Source organism: Leptosomus discolor, chromosome 2 (assembly GCF_034619465.1).
Source record: "Leptosomus discolor isolate bLepDis1 chromosome 2, bLepDis1.hap2, whole genome shotgun sequence".
Taxonomy (NCBI): Eukaryota; Metazoa; Chordata; class Aves; order Leptosomiformes; family Leptosomidae; genus Leptosomus; species Leptosomus discolor.
In genome coordinates, this window is record NC_141392.1 from 27,622,621 (window position 1) to 27,636,425 (window position 13,805).

Consider the following 13,805-nt stretch of genomic DNA (forward strand, 5'->3'; position numbering starts at 1 on the left):
AAACGGCAAGAGAATAAAACCGATTCCAAGCGGTGGTGCCTTGTCATTAGTTTAGCCGAAGTATTTCTCAGACGCCAATTCGCCGCTCTTTCGTACCGCGGCTGGTTTTTGACACGGCGCGGCCACTATCTCCTCGTTACGTGGTGCCTGCCCTCCCGCCAGGACGCAGCCGCTCAGCCCCCGCGGCGCCACGCCCGCCTGCCCCCGGACTGGGGCTCCGCCGGGACCCGACCCGACCCGCCGCCGGAGGAGGACCTGCCCCACGGCCTGTAACACCGTGGGGCGGGGGGTGGCGGCAGCGGGGCGGGGACGCTGCGGCGCCTCCCGCCTTCCCTCCCAGCGGAGGGTGAGGAGAGGAAGGGCGGTGCGGCCTCGCCTTCCTCCTCCTCCTCCTCCGGCGGGGAGCGAGGGACGGGGGAGGGGAAGTTTCTGGCACCTTCTGGCTCGGTCGCCGGCGGGCGGAAGCGGCTGGGCTGCCGGCGGAGCCGGGCGCTGCGGCGGGGCCGGGCCGGAGGCAGCGCCATGGCCAAGTGGGGAGAGGGGGACCCGCGCTGGATCGTGGAGGAGCGCGCGGACGCCACCAACGTCAACAACTGGCACTGGTGAGGGGCGGCGCGGCCGTTGGCGCGGCGGGAAGCCCTGAGGGGGCGGCGGGAGGAGAAGCGGCGGGCCGGGGTGCGCCGTGTCGGCTGGCGCTTAACGGGCCCGCTTCCCGGCGCAGGACGGAACGGGACGCGACCAGCTGGTCGAAAAGCAAGCTGAAGGAGGTGCTGGTGGGGCTGGTGGTGGAGGGCGAGGCCGGGCGCTGCGAGATTAGCGACCTGAAGCAGGTGGAAGGCGAAGCGTCCTGTAACAGCCGGAAAGGGAAACTCATCTTCTTCTACGAGTGGAACCTGCGCCTCAGCTGGAAAGGTGCGGGGCTGGAGGTGGGGGGGTGTGTGTGTGCGTGTGGAACCGGCTGCGGGGGCCCCCAGTCGGTGAGGCGGTGCTGGCCCGCGCCCGTGGGAGCCGTTTGTCACCGGCCAGCGGCGATTCCTCCGGCTCAGGCCACCGCTGGCAGCGAGCGGCCGCCCAGCCCGCGGTAGGAGAGACCCCCCGGGCGTGATTAGCCTTTGCCGGGTGGAAGCAGCGCAGGGACTGGGGGCCCGGCGTGTTTCCACCCGCGGCCCCAGTTTTCGTGGGAAGATGGGTGTTGCCTTCGAGTTCGTCGTGGTCTTTGCAAAGCTACCTCTGATGGTTCGCTCTGCAGGATCAGGGGTGATCACTTTGGGAAGTAAACAGTCTCCTTTGGGTTGGAAAAACAGGAATATTTTAGTGAGCTGCAGTGAATCAAAATCGTAGGGAGACTGTAGAAGACACGTGGGCCTGAACTGTAACAAATGCTTATTTTTAAATAATCTCAAAACCTTAGCTTGTCTTTCTTCCCACTTCACCCAGTTTTTCTGTACCAAACACGTTCTTTAGCATTGTTTTAACAGCATATCAGCACAGTATTACTTGCTTTGCTTTGCAAGAAATAAATACTTCGGTTGTGGTGAGATTTGTGTTGCTTACAGCAGTGTGCTTGTATTGCTTTGGTTTCCCAGTGTGTGAAGATTACAGCTGTGTGCTTCGTGTGTGTTGGTCGGAGGAAACAGGAGAACCTAAGGAACGTAAAAGGGTAGATGCTTCAAAAAAATTAAGTGTAGTTTACACTGGCGATAATGAATTACATGAGGAAAAGTCTGTTTAGTGGAAATAAGGAAACTAGAAATAATTCCTGATTATTTGGAATAACAGGGGCTGTGCCCATGTGTTTTTGTTGTGCTGCATCCACTTGCGACCCCATCTCTTGGAGGTTTGTCCCCTGCTGTGCTTGTCCCATGACAAGTTCTTTATTTGCAGATCGACCTGGTAGCTTATCTTTTGGTAGCATCAAAGAATTCTTTCCATTTATTGGCTTTTACTTCCATTTATTTAGGTTGCCCAGAGAGGTTGTGGCTGCTCCTTCCCTGGCAGTGTTCAAGGCCAGGCTGGATGGGGCTTGGAGCAACCTGGTCTAGTGGAAGGTGTCCCTGCCCATGGCAGGGGGGCTGGAACTAGGTGATCTTTGAGAACCCTTCCAACCCAAACCATTCTACGACTCTAAGATTAGATGCCTAAAATTTGATGGCAAGTTGTGGACCATCTCCTGGATTGGATTAAGAAGCAGGAAGAGCTGATAAAAAGCACCTGCGCAGGAAATTGTACCTGGATATTGCAATGGCGGCTGACAGGCTGCTCTCCCCAAAGTACTGTACTTGTCAGGCCTTAGGTTGTTCCTGTAGGAAGTGGGAATAGCAAGGGCAACACTTAACTTTCCCCTCTGAATTCTTGTGCCCCAAAGCAGGACTGTAGTCTCTGGGTCAGTGTTTCAGGCACCGCTGCTGCAGCAGGCTGTCTGCGGTGTGCCCTGCTCCTTTCCCTGGTGCCCTTTCCAGCGCAGTTCTTCATGGCTGTGTTTTTTCTGGTTGGCTGGCTGGAACTTCTAACGGCTGTGTCGATGCTGAGCAGTGCTCCGATTTGAACAGATTGGGGACCGAGGTCTGCTCCCACAGTAACAGGGGACTTCAAGAAGCACTGTTGTTTATTTATTTTTGTTCGTGTTGATAGTTCACTGTGTTTTAGATGTTCCAAGTGTGTAGTAAACTATGAACGTGCTTACAATTGCAATCTGAATGTTAACAGAGAGGAAGGCAAACATTATGCTCTGTCTGTGCAGTTTATATCAGTGCGGTTTAAATAATTGTAATCAGCTTTTTGGTGTTTTTGGTTTTTGTTGTGGTTTTTTAAGATAAAAAAAGTTTTAAACAGTGGTTAATTTGGTTTTGTGGGGTTTTTTTTGTTTATTTCAGTGCATAAAGCTTAGAAGTAGGCAGACACAGTATTTTGTTTGTATTTCTATACAAATTCTTTCTAAATTATTTTTCCTCTGGTAGGTCTCCATGTTTTTCAGTGTTTAACTATAGATAACCCTGATGTTGCATTAGCTGCATTGCTCAGTTCAGTGTTGCAGTGCGTGGGTAGTGTCTTTCAGAGCTTTGTTTTGAAGGAGTTTGCTAGTACACAGTGAAATTCTAAAAGAGCAGGGGCTGATGATTTTTTTTTTTTTTCTTAATTTGATAGCCATCGGGTCGTGTGTTTTCTGAGAGCTCTGAATTAGAAATGAGAGTTCAGACTGAATTGCCGAAAGCACTAATTGCTGTAATTAGTTCCTTCTACAAGTCTTCTAGGATAACTAGGAGCTCAAGCTATGATTAAAATGTGGGTACGTAAGGACAAGATGATACACATCCTGAAATTTGCAGCCGATTTGGAAAGTCCAATGTTGGGAAAACGTTGCCCTTAGCAATTTAGATTACAGAGTGACAAGAAAGTGAGGAACTAAGGGTGCTTAATGGCACTAAAATTGAGTGAAATGCCTGTTCTATAATTTGTTTGAAATTGTAGTGAGGATTTTAATGGATTATTCTACATTATGAAGGAAGCTTTATGAGAACGTGTATGTCCCTTTAAAACTTGGGTATTTCAAGAGTGGGTTTGTAGGTAGGTCTTTCTGAGACATGTGCTTTCACTGTTAATTTCCTAAAATACTGAATTGGCAGGAAACAAAAAAATACTTTCTTCTTAGGTCTGTTTCTGGAGTCCCATGGGATTCAAACAAATAATTTGATTGTTTGATAAAAAGACAGTAGCTTTGCTTACATTACAGCGGTACTAAAAACACAAGAGTTGTACCAACGTTCTGCCTATGTGGTGCTGAACACCCGGTGCTCTTTGTTAACTGGTTGGACTTTGCTGTCCAGCGCAGGTAGTATCTGCATTCACCCCTTAGACAAGCAGTATTTTGAAAGGGGGGTCGGGAAATCTATTTACTGTTTTTATGGATTTATCTTTGTGGTCTGGCCTTTGTTATTTGGAAGTCTTTATTCTAAGAGTTGTGAAAATTGTTAATAAAATTAGCTGAGTGGCTAGAAGTCAGCTTTGTGTTTTGCCCCTAAAAACCTCTTCCTGCATGCTTGCGCTTCTGTTTTGAGGAGAGTAGCTGAAAATAAGATTTGCTTTTACTGACTGCAAAGGGGATGTTGTGTGGTTTTGCCTGTACTGATCCTGGAGCTGGAAGAAAGCAGTAAAGAGCAAGTTGAGATGGCTGCGTGTGATTTGTTGTGGGCCCGGAAGTGTTTTAATGGTGTCGTTAGCTAGTGTAGTGCACGTGGCTGTGTCCTTGAGCTAACAGGTCCTCTTGGGAGACTGCAAGAAGCCTAAGAGAGGTCTTGTGGTTCAGCCGAATATTCCCTGCGTGGACGGGGTTGTCTGCTTCTGGATTAACAGACTTTGCATGCTGCACTTTGCTTCATTGACCTAGGTCCTGGCTAGGAGGGCGTCTTTGCACCGGCCTTGGGGTGCTGACCGGCAGAAATGTCTGAGTGCTTGTTGATGCGCTTTACTGTGGTCTGGGTGGGCAGCACGTTTGGTTATATCTGTGCATAGTGCCCCCCTACAGCGTGGTGGTCGTTTCAGAGTCGTAACTAGAAATAATGAAGGAGAGCAATGTTAAGCAGTAGCTGGATCTAGCTGGCTCTTTGAAGGTGAGAGAATCCAGAGAAATATTACATCTGCCTTCATGATAATTCCCCTTTTGCAGTTGTGCTTAACATGGGGTTGTTTGCATCATAGCGTTTTGCTGATAGAAGGCTAAAGCTTGTTGCGTTTTGCATGTTTTGATGACTAAGCTGATAAAACGGTATGAGGGTAACTGAATTTGGTGTAGAAATGCATGTTTCTGCTATTGCTTTCTAAAGAGATTTTAACATGATCTAAATAGTGAATTAATTTAAATAATTAAATGCTTTTGTAAGGCAGGGGGGAAGTGTCTTCGGTGTAATGAAAAAAAAAAGTGTCAGACCTTAGTCAGCCTTTTCGCTGTGACGTCTGAGGCACAGCAGTACCTGCGTACAGGGTACATGTCCAGAACGTTCACAGGGCTGGGTGGGTCAGTGCTGGTGGGCCTTTGCCCAGAAGGACGCAGAAGCGGAGTGTAAGTTCTGTTCATGCAAAGTCTGATGTGTGCAGGGATTGGTGGCAGTTCGCAGTAAAGCTGTTAAGATTGAGTGTTCTAAAAAATTTGCATGTGAAGTTTCCTGTTTTTAACAGATGTCAGTGGTAGCTATGTTTTATGGCACACCTGTATGTTGGGAGCTTTTCAGATGCTCAAGAAGGAATAGCTAGCATTCTAGGGAGCTCCTTAATACAAGGACAGACAGGTTTAGGGAAAGAGGAGCTTATTTTTCCCCTTCCTCCTTTTAGGTTCACACTGTGAATGTGTTGGCAGATGCGAGTTATAAGTAGAGAGCGTTAGAACAGCTGATAGCAGAAGGTGAGGGCAGCGGCAGAACGGGGGTGCAACCTGTGCCAAGTTAGCAGATGTACCTGCGTGCACGTGCGTAGCTTAATGCAGCTACACGGGAAAATGCGGTTCTGAGAACTGGCTGTGAGAGTGCTGTGACACCTTTGAGACTTTGGGTAGCTGTTTAGTTCCTTTAAATTAGATTATAGGCAACTTGCTTCAAGTAACGCTTTTGTACAACTCATTTCCAAGCATAAAACTCTTGCTATGGGGGAAATAGTTTTCAATAATGCATTTAAGAATTCGTTATGTTAATACAGGTACAGTGAAAGAGTCTGGTGAGAAACATAAGGGATCTGTTGAAATTCCTAACCTGTCAGAAGAAAATGAGGTAGATGATACAGAGGTAGGTGTGAAATACTGATATGGCTATATAGGTTCAGAATTCTTAAATAAAGCATTAATCAAAGTATAGGCATCGTATTTTGATTTATCCTGTGATTAAGTGTGAGAATTACACTTGGATAGTTTATTTATGTTTTTGGTTTTTTTACTTGGAATAATGACTTACTGCTGTTCTCAAATTTACCTACTGGGAATGTGCACAATTTTCTTCGCTAATTATTGTTCGTGACAATGTCTTAACTACAAATTTGAGAAGAGCTCTGCTTGTTGTTGTCTTAAAAGAAAAACCAACAAACCACTCCCCAACCCTAAGAACTTAAGGGATCTCCTTGTTGGTTGTGCCGCAGTTGATACTGTGACTTCCACAGCTTCCTCAGCTTCTGCTGTGTAGTAGGCAACTCTGTGCTTGATGAACTTAAGCTACTGTGGAGATGAGATACTACATTTAATTAAGCCAAAACCCAAGAGGACTTATTTTTAGCAAAGGTAGGATAAACCAAAAGAGGGTAATGAAATTGCAGCTGTCCTCTGAACGTAGTAAACAAAGCCAGAATACTTTCCTTTGTTGCCAGAACCCAAAAGGCTGATGTTTAGATGCCTCTTAGGTTGTGTAATTTTTCTGTTTCTAGATAAATGTTAGCAAAAAGAAGGGGGAAGGCGATGTTTTGAAGGACCTTATGAGAACTGAAGGAACCACAAAAGTCAGAGAGGCCCTGAGAGATTACCTGAAAGCACTTAAAACAGGTAAACTAAACCAGTACATTAGGCATGTTTTTATGCAGCTTTGAATAGTTTGGTAATACATTGACAAGCCCTTGGGTTCGTGTGGATTTCATTTTTAGCTGTCACAGCTGAGATGAAGTTAGTTAGTCCTACGGGCCAGTCTTTATTGCTATCCAACATGGCAGCGTCCAGGCGGTTCTGCCGCGAGCCAGGCTGCACGGTTATGTGCGCTGATGGCAGAGATCCCTGTAAGGCCTGCAGGCTGACTGGATGGGCAGCAAAGCAGTGCCCAGCCCTCAGCTTGTCGTTCCTCTGCTGTGCTGCTTAGCGGTTGGTGGAGGTGGTGCATTCCACGTTACTAATTTTGGGTCTGGTAACTTTGAAAAGTTACCTGTGTTTTTAAGGGAAATGGCTGTGGGGCTCTGTCACCAGTAAAAACGTATGGGTAAGGTGGGGAAACTGGACTGGAGTTGTATGTCCTATTCTGTGCTCCCATTCTCCACAGATGTGGCCAGCAATCCTCATTACATACCTAACTGTCAGGGTGGTTGTACAGCTGAACTTCATCCTGACACCTGCTTTTGTTTATTGCAGAGTTTACCTTGGGAATGATTCTGCCCACAAGAGCTGCTGTTGGTCAGGAGCTGGCTGCTGAGCGAAAACTAACAGGGAACACCATGCAAGTATGCTGGCTTGAAGTGTTTGGGTTTTTTAACGCCATAGTTGTCATCCCTACAGATTTCACTTTGGTAACAATTGCATAGTCCTGTCATGACCTGCAAAAGTGAAAAGGCCTTTGGGGTGGAACTGCCTCACTGCTGTGACCAGGGCCTGCAATACTGAAATGACCCGCCACAGACCCTGGGCATGGGGCTGCCAGGCACGGAAGGAGGAGAGACGCATTTATCTCCCCTCGATGTTTTGGTCTGCAACGGCTGTAGCTTCAGCTGGGTGAAGCTGGAATTCTCCTGTGCGGATCATATTCCCCATCTAAAGTTATCTTCAGGTGTCTTTGGAGAAAATTGGGGTTTTTTCACCGAATTTAGTGAATCCTGATTAAGAATAGCGTTAAATACATAGGGAAGTACATTGTATAATTAATGTATAGTCACAACACAGCATGTTTACGAATGGACAGGTAACAACAACCCTGCTGTTCTAGACCTTTCAACTGTTTTCTCTTGCACTCACTCACATGCCTATTGTTTGCTTTGCAGGATTCTATTTCACCACAGTCTTTGGACATAGTTGGTGTAAAAATTCCAACAGTGAAGATACTTATGAGAGAAGTCTTCAACTCTCCAGCAGATGAACTTTATAGCGTCTTCACAACTAAGGAAGTAAGTGACACTTTCTGTAGGCAATATAACTGATGAGTGCGGATGCTGTTATATCTGAGCAGTTGGGTAATAAATGTGTCACATTCCTAGGGTCAAGTACAGGTAATAATACTCCTTTAAGTACAGTAAACGGAGAGATATGACTGTCCCAAACCTGAAAGCTTTGTGAGCTACCCTTTTCTTCTAACCTCACTAAGTATTTGTAATTGTGTTTGGCAGCATGTGCTCAAGTTTTGCTGAGTAGCTTCACCTTTTAAGTTACTGAGGAATTTCAGTGGTGAAAATGCAAAAGGAGCTGACAGTTGCTGACACAGCACGTCAGTTTGGTCTCCTACCAGGGCACAAAGGCTGGTAGGTGACCTCGTTGACAAGTTGTCATGTTCTTGTGACAGCAATAGGAGGCAGCAGTAGGATCAGCCCACTGTTAGCGTTTTAATGAGGGCTTACCAGGGTAGCTTAGGCTTTTTATTTATTTATTTATTTATTTGCTACTTGTTACTTTAATAGGAAGAAAAGCCAAGTAAACAAAGTGAAGTTGCACCTTTGTGTAGTTTTTCTGCAGCTCAATCGCGCTTTCCTTTGCTGGTTAGAAAAAACATAGGTTTTTTTCTGTAGGTACTTGTCATTCAGGAGCCTGAAGTGCTCAGTAATGGCACTGGTGTTACCCACTGCTAACAGGCTGATAGCTTAACTGTTGGCGGGGATAATGCTGTTGCTTACAGGGTACGAAATGCAGCGTTACTGATTCTGGATTTGTATCCTTCACAAATCAGAGAGCTTTAAATCACAGCGCCAGCGCTACCACTGGGAATCGCTAATGGCTCTCAGCAGTGCTTTTGCACCCTCCTAGAGCTGCTGCTCTACCCCCCACCCTCAGTTCCAAATTCAGCACAGCTAGTAGTGCCTGTGTGTGTGCTCTGTCCTTTGCTGGTGTTTGTATTTGCCACCCCACGTTTCTACCACAGCTCTCAGGGAGTGCTATATGACATCAAAAGCCTGATCAGTGCTTAAAGACTTGTTACGTGTATTACAGATATAGTTGTAGTTAACTTCTGGTGGTTTGTTTTTTTTTTTTTTTTGCTAGTTGGTACAGAAGTTTTCTAAATGTCCTGCTGTGATTGAAGCTGAGAAGGGAGGCAGACTTCAGATGTTTGATGGCTGTGTCAGTGGTGAATATGCAGAATTGGTAAAAAGCTCCTACTTTGAATTTTAAAAATGGGGGTGTGGGTGTTAGCTTCTTCTCTGAGCTAAAAAGTAACATAAGTAAGTGTCTGGCATTTCAGCTTCTCTGATACATATTTAGCTCCTCTGTTTCAAAGCTAAAAAACCTGCTATTCAGTTTTGTGAATTTTTTTTTTTCTTCCCCATCAAAAGAGGGGGTGCTGACTGCACCTAATGACCTGCGCTGGGGGAGAAAGCTCTCAGCACCATCCTATTTTACTAGGAGTGAGAAGGCAGGTTTAAGGCATATCTCCCAAATCAGTATCAGTTATTCTTATAACAGGAGAAATTATCTCTGTTCTTTCAGGGAAAATGCTACACTCTCCCTGCCCAAATGCTTTTGAAAATAGAAGGGAACAATTGGTAATTAGAGCGCAGCTCCATTTTTGAAACCTTTGAAAAACCACTTTCGCAGTTGCTGAGCTTAGACTTGGTATCTTAAGTCCATCCAGATGACAGGCAGTAAGTATCGCTGACAATGAGGCAGTTTTTATAAAGCAAAGCCTTGGAAAAGGGGAATCTGTTCAACATAATAAAATTTGTTGTTGACTCAGAAAGGGCTCAGTCTGGAAATGTAAACACTGCAGAACTGTTACACCTGAGGCTGGCGTCACTGGTAACGCCTCATTAGGGAAGTTGAGGGAAGTCAGTTACATTCATCAGCCTTTGCAATGAGATAAGGAGCTGTTTAGATGAAACAGAATATAAACTTAGTGGAAACAATGAACCCGATTCAGCCCAAACCTCAGCAGACTTGATGCATGTGCTTCTGCTGAAGCGGTACCTGGTGGCAGGCTGTAAATGGTTTTTATGCAAGACTGCCTAACTTGTGCGTTCAAGCAGGCTGGACTGCTTCACCAAAAATCAGGGGTGTCATGCTTAGAAATTTCAGCAGTGAAAACATGACACCCACTGGTGCCCATGTCGAAGTCTGCAAGAAAACCAACGTTTTATGTTCAGTAACTAATCAGCCTGACCTTTTCCCATAGAGAAAACAAACCAATGGAATGTGGCAAGCCGAGTGCTTGACAAAACCAGTTTATTTAAAAAACACCCCACACTCTCTGTATTGTTAACATGCATGTGTCTGCTAGTACAGAAGATAATGCTTGTGTCCGTATTTTTCAGGGGAGAATTAGCACTGAGTAGTGACAATGTGAATTATCTCAAATGCTAATGAGAACCCCCTTCTCTTCGGACAGGTGCCAAGCCAAAGAATTGTCCTGAAGTGGAGGTGTAGAAGCTGGCCTGATGGTGAGTCTCTTTGAGGACCTCTGGTAAAAGCCACGCTTGGTAGGGAGAAGGGACAGGCACACCAGGTGACAGCCTCGCTAACTGGGAGCTCTCTTGGTCTGCGTTCTTTGGGGAACAGCTCCATGTCTGTGGCGGGTGTCATCTGTGAAAAGAGGCTTTGCACAGACACAGGCAAAAGCAGACAGAAATGAGCAACAACAACAACTGTGATCCTTTAAAAAACACTCTATTGAAATGTCCTGTTTTCCTCCTTCAGAACATTACGCAACGGTTACCTTGAACTTCAAGGGTATGGCTGCTCAGACGGAACTGCAGTTAGAGTGCAGAGGGGTTCCTGTCGCTAATGAAGACAGCACAAGACAATGTTGGAAGAAACAGTATTTTGAAGGAATACGTGCTTTATTGCAGCAATCCAAAGACAACACGGAATGATAACAGCACTCTCCTTTTGTTAGGGCATTACTTTTTATACTTTGTTAACGTTTGGGGTTTTTTTTAAAAGTAATTTATTTGTGGGAAGAATAAAGACCCACTTCTATCATACTGTATATAATTTAAGCATTATTTACAGATTTTTAGTGAATGAGGTGGCGAGTAAGTCAGACTATGTATATAAACAGCTTTACTTGGGACTTGATCTCTGTTCTGCTTGCCTGCAACTTAACTTCAGAGAGCAAAGATGATTCAGCTGCAGCGAGGTACTGCCATCACGGGCAGGTAAGCTGCATGAATCTGTGGGAAGCATTTGCTGTTCTGTGACTCTTCAGTGTTACTGAGTGGCAAAATTAAATCCCTCTAGATGGGGTTCCCATCAGAGGTGAAGTGAAAGGGACTCTAAAACTGCTGATGCCATAGATCTTTCAGGAAGTGGGGGGATATAGTTTACAGCCTCTTTAAATACTTCTCAAGATTGCTTTAACTGCAGACTGCATGTGTTTCTAACGCTGTAGACAGTTTTAGGGAAAGATAATTAACAATGTCATGTAATTCTGGTTGGTGGGACAGTTCCCACTATGAAGTCTGCATGCACTGTACTCCTTTACTTGACCTCAGTGTGAAATTTATTTTGGAAGAAACAAACAGTAATAGGGCTTTTGTTTCGCAATTGTGTAAACCTTCCACTTCCATGACTCATGGCCCTCTGCAATCCTGTATCTCAAATGAAAGTGAGCAACTGTTAGAGAAATTTGACAGGAGTGTAGCTGGGATATTGAAAGTAAAGATTTGTTTCTCTTAAGTAAAGCACGTTGAGGTTAGCAAGGATAACTTATTTCTCAGATGCTTTATAAAACGTGTATGAATTAATTAAGTATGCAATTTGAAACAAATTGACCAAAAAAGGGCAAGCTGCCTTTGGAGAACATGGTTGGCTCAATAAAATGTAAGTTTACATGCAGTTTATTTTCTCTATGAACTGATACTGCCAAACTAAGTGAGTCTGTACGGAAATCCTACGTATTTTATTTTTACAGGATGCCAGCCTTACCACACACAAACTGACATCATCCAGAAGGTAACGATGCGCTGCTCTTTTCTGCAGGCGAGGCTTTCCCTGCGAAGTCTGCAGTCAGTTATCCCCTTTGAACTTAGGTGAGGTTTGTTGTCACCAGACCAGGCACCTCATGGTGACAGCGCAGAGGCACAGACTGGTTACCGAGTGTGGCATGGCTTTGTTTGAGATGTCCAGAGAGAGGGAGGAGAACAGCTGCTTGAGAATGTCACGTTTCAGCATCTTTCTTCTTGTGAAGGCTCAAAATTTAGTTACCTTTTTTGATAATATGCAAGGACAAAGAGACTAACATTTTGAATCAATCATTTTTGTAGAGTATTGGTTGACGAAGGGACCACCTTGAAATAAAAATAGAAAATCTAGGTTTAAGGCAGAGATCAGGCTAAGCAGGTTTGTGTGTAGACGAGCTAAGAGATTTTGTGACAACGTAGGACCTGAGAGTAGGCTGTTGCACATGGTGACAAGTTTCTTCAGTGTACCCTACTGCTCTGGGATACAGTTCCCCCCGCCCCGACTAAGAGACCCCTTCCACCTTAGGGTCACAAGTGCCCACGACTCGTATGTTTTGCTAGTCTGCATCTTCTTGTCCCCTTCCACTGGCAGGAGTAATCAACTAGACCAGTTGCCAATCATCAGTGTTAACAAAGGTGTGACTTACTTGTGTTTCCAGTGTCGTGCCACTCGCTTCCAGCAGTGGGGCTGCCAAAGCCCCCAGAAAACTCGGCAGCTGCTGCTGGGAGGCCCAAGACTGTGCGAGGAGCAGCCACCCCAGCCAGACCCTTGTTTCCTCTCAAAGGAAAGGGTAGAGAATGGAAGGTGACATGTTGTCTTTAGCGGTGGTCTTGTTCCCTCGTGCCTGCACAGCGTAAGTTTGAGAAGATGTAGGAACTTTCTGAAGTTAAAAACGTGAGGCACCTACCTTTTCATCCTGCTTGAGGCCAGCCTAGCCCAAGAAGATTTTTAGGTTGATAGGTGTCTTCCTAAAGACATCCTAACCCTAAGAAGAACTGATAGATGAATTCTGATCTTCATTACGTAGAAGTTTTCACTAGAAGCCCTTGATGATTTCTCTGAAGTTACAATCTATGGAGAAAGGTGATCAGAAAGGGTAATAAAAATTATTCCTAAAGACAGTGAAAATGTAATTACTTCATGTCTGAATGAGACCAACATAAGCACTCACCAGCATCAATATAGTGTCTGTAACTGCAGGAGTAAAAGTGCTAATAAAGGGGAATATAAAGTGTAAACCTTAAAGGCAGAAATTATTAATTAATTTTAAAAGGGTAAAAAAAGAGAGTACATTCCAAGAGAGTAAGAGGAGTCGGAAAAGCACCACATCGTAGAACTGTGGAGAAGCAAATGATGCCAAAATACACCAAATGGTAGACAGAATGAAGGAATTTGGAATAAAAAGGGCCAAGATATAGATGTGTTATGGAGACAACGGAAAAACAAATGAGCTAAGCAACTGGAAAATGAAGCTGAAAATGGAGTTTAATCAGATATTAAAACCAGTATCATTGACAGTCTGAAAGATCACATAGGAAATGGATATCGCTCAGAAATGTGACAGGAAAGGTGACTAAGTCATTCCAGCATTGCAGGGGGTGCAGAAGTTCTCAAAGCGAGGGAGCACAGCCAGGTGGAGTGGGCCCCACAGGCAGCCCGGGTAGAGGGGAGAAAGGAAGTCAGTCTGCAATTGGTGCAGGATTAAAATACGACTATCACAGGTTAAAACCGGGGAGGTGAAAGGTTCCACCAGCTTATGACACCGCTTCAGGTACTAACATAGTGGGGAACAAAGGAAACGACCACCAATCCCTCTCAACTGTGTGACTGAACATTCGTGCAAAGTAAACCAGCAAAGGACCGAGATTTACATCAATTACGTACATGTCATCATCATGTCTCTCTGCAGCCGTTTCATTTTTGAAGTTGTCTTTGATGAGAAATCCAAAGACTGAAGCAACATATTATAAACAAA

The 13,805-nt window shown here is 45.1% G+C and overlaps 1 protein-coding gene across 1 annotated transcript; it reads left to right on the forward strand.

Moving 5' to 3' along the window:
- Positions 1-522: 522 nt before the first annotated feature.
- On the forward strand, positions 523-10,755 carry LOC104343077 (activator of 90 kDa heat shock protein ATPase homolog 2). Its single transcript, XM_086482279.1, has 9 exons — positions 523-602; positions 722-912; positions 5,686-5,771; positions 6,400-6,514; positions 7,088-7,176; positions 7,711-7,833; positions 8,918-9,019; positions 10,257-10,308; positions 10,565-10,755. Exons 1-9 carry the CDS (start codon positions 523-525, stop codon positions 10,738-10,740), a joined length of 1,014 nt encoding a protein of 337 aa, XP_086338405.1. The 3' UTR covers positions 10,741-10,755.
- The last annotated feature ends 3,050 nt before the right edge of the window (positions 10,756-13,805 follow it).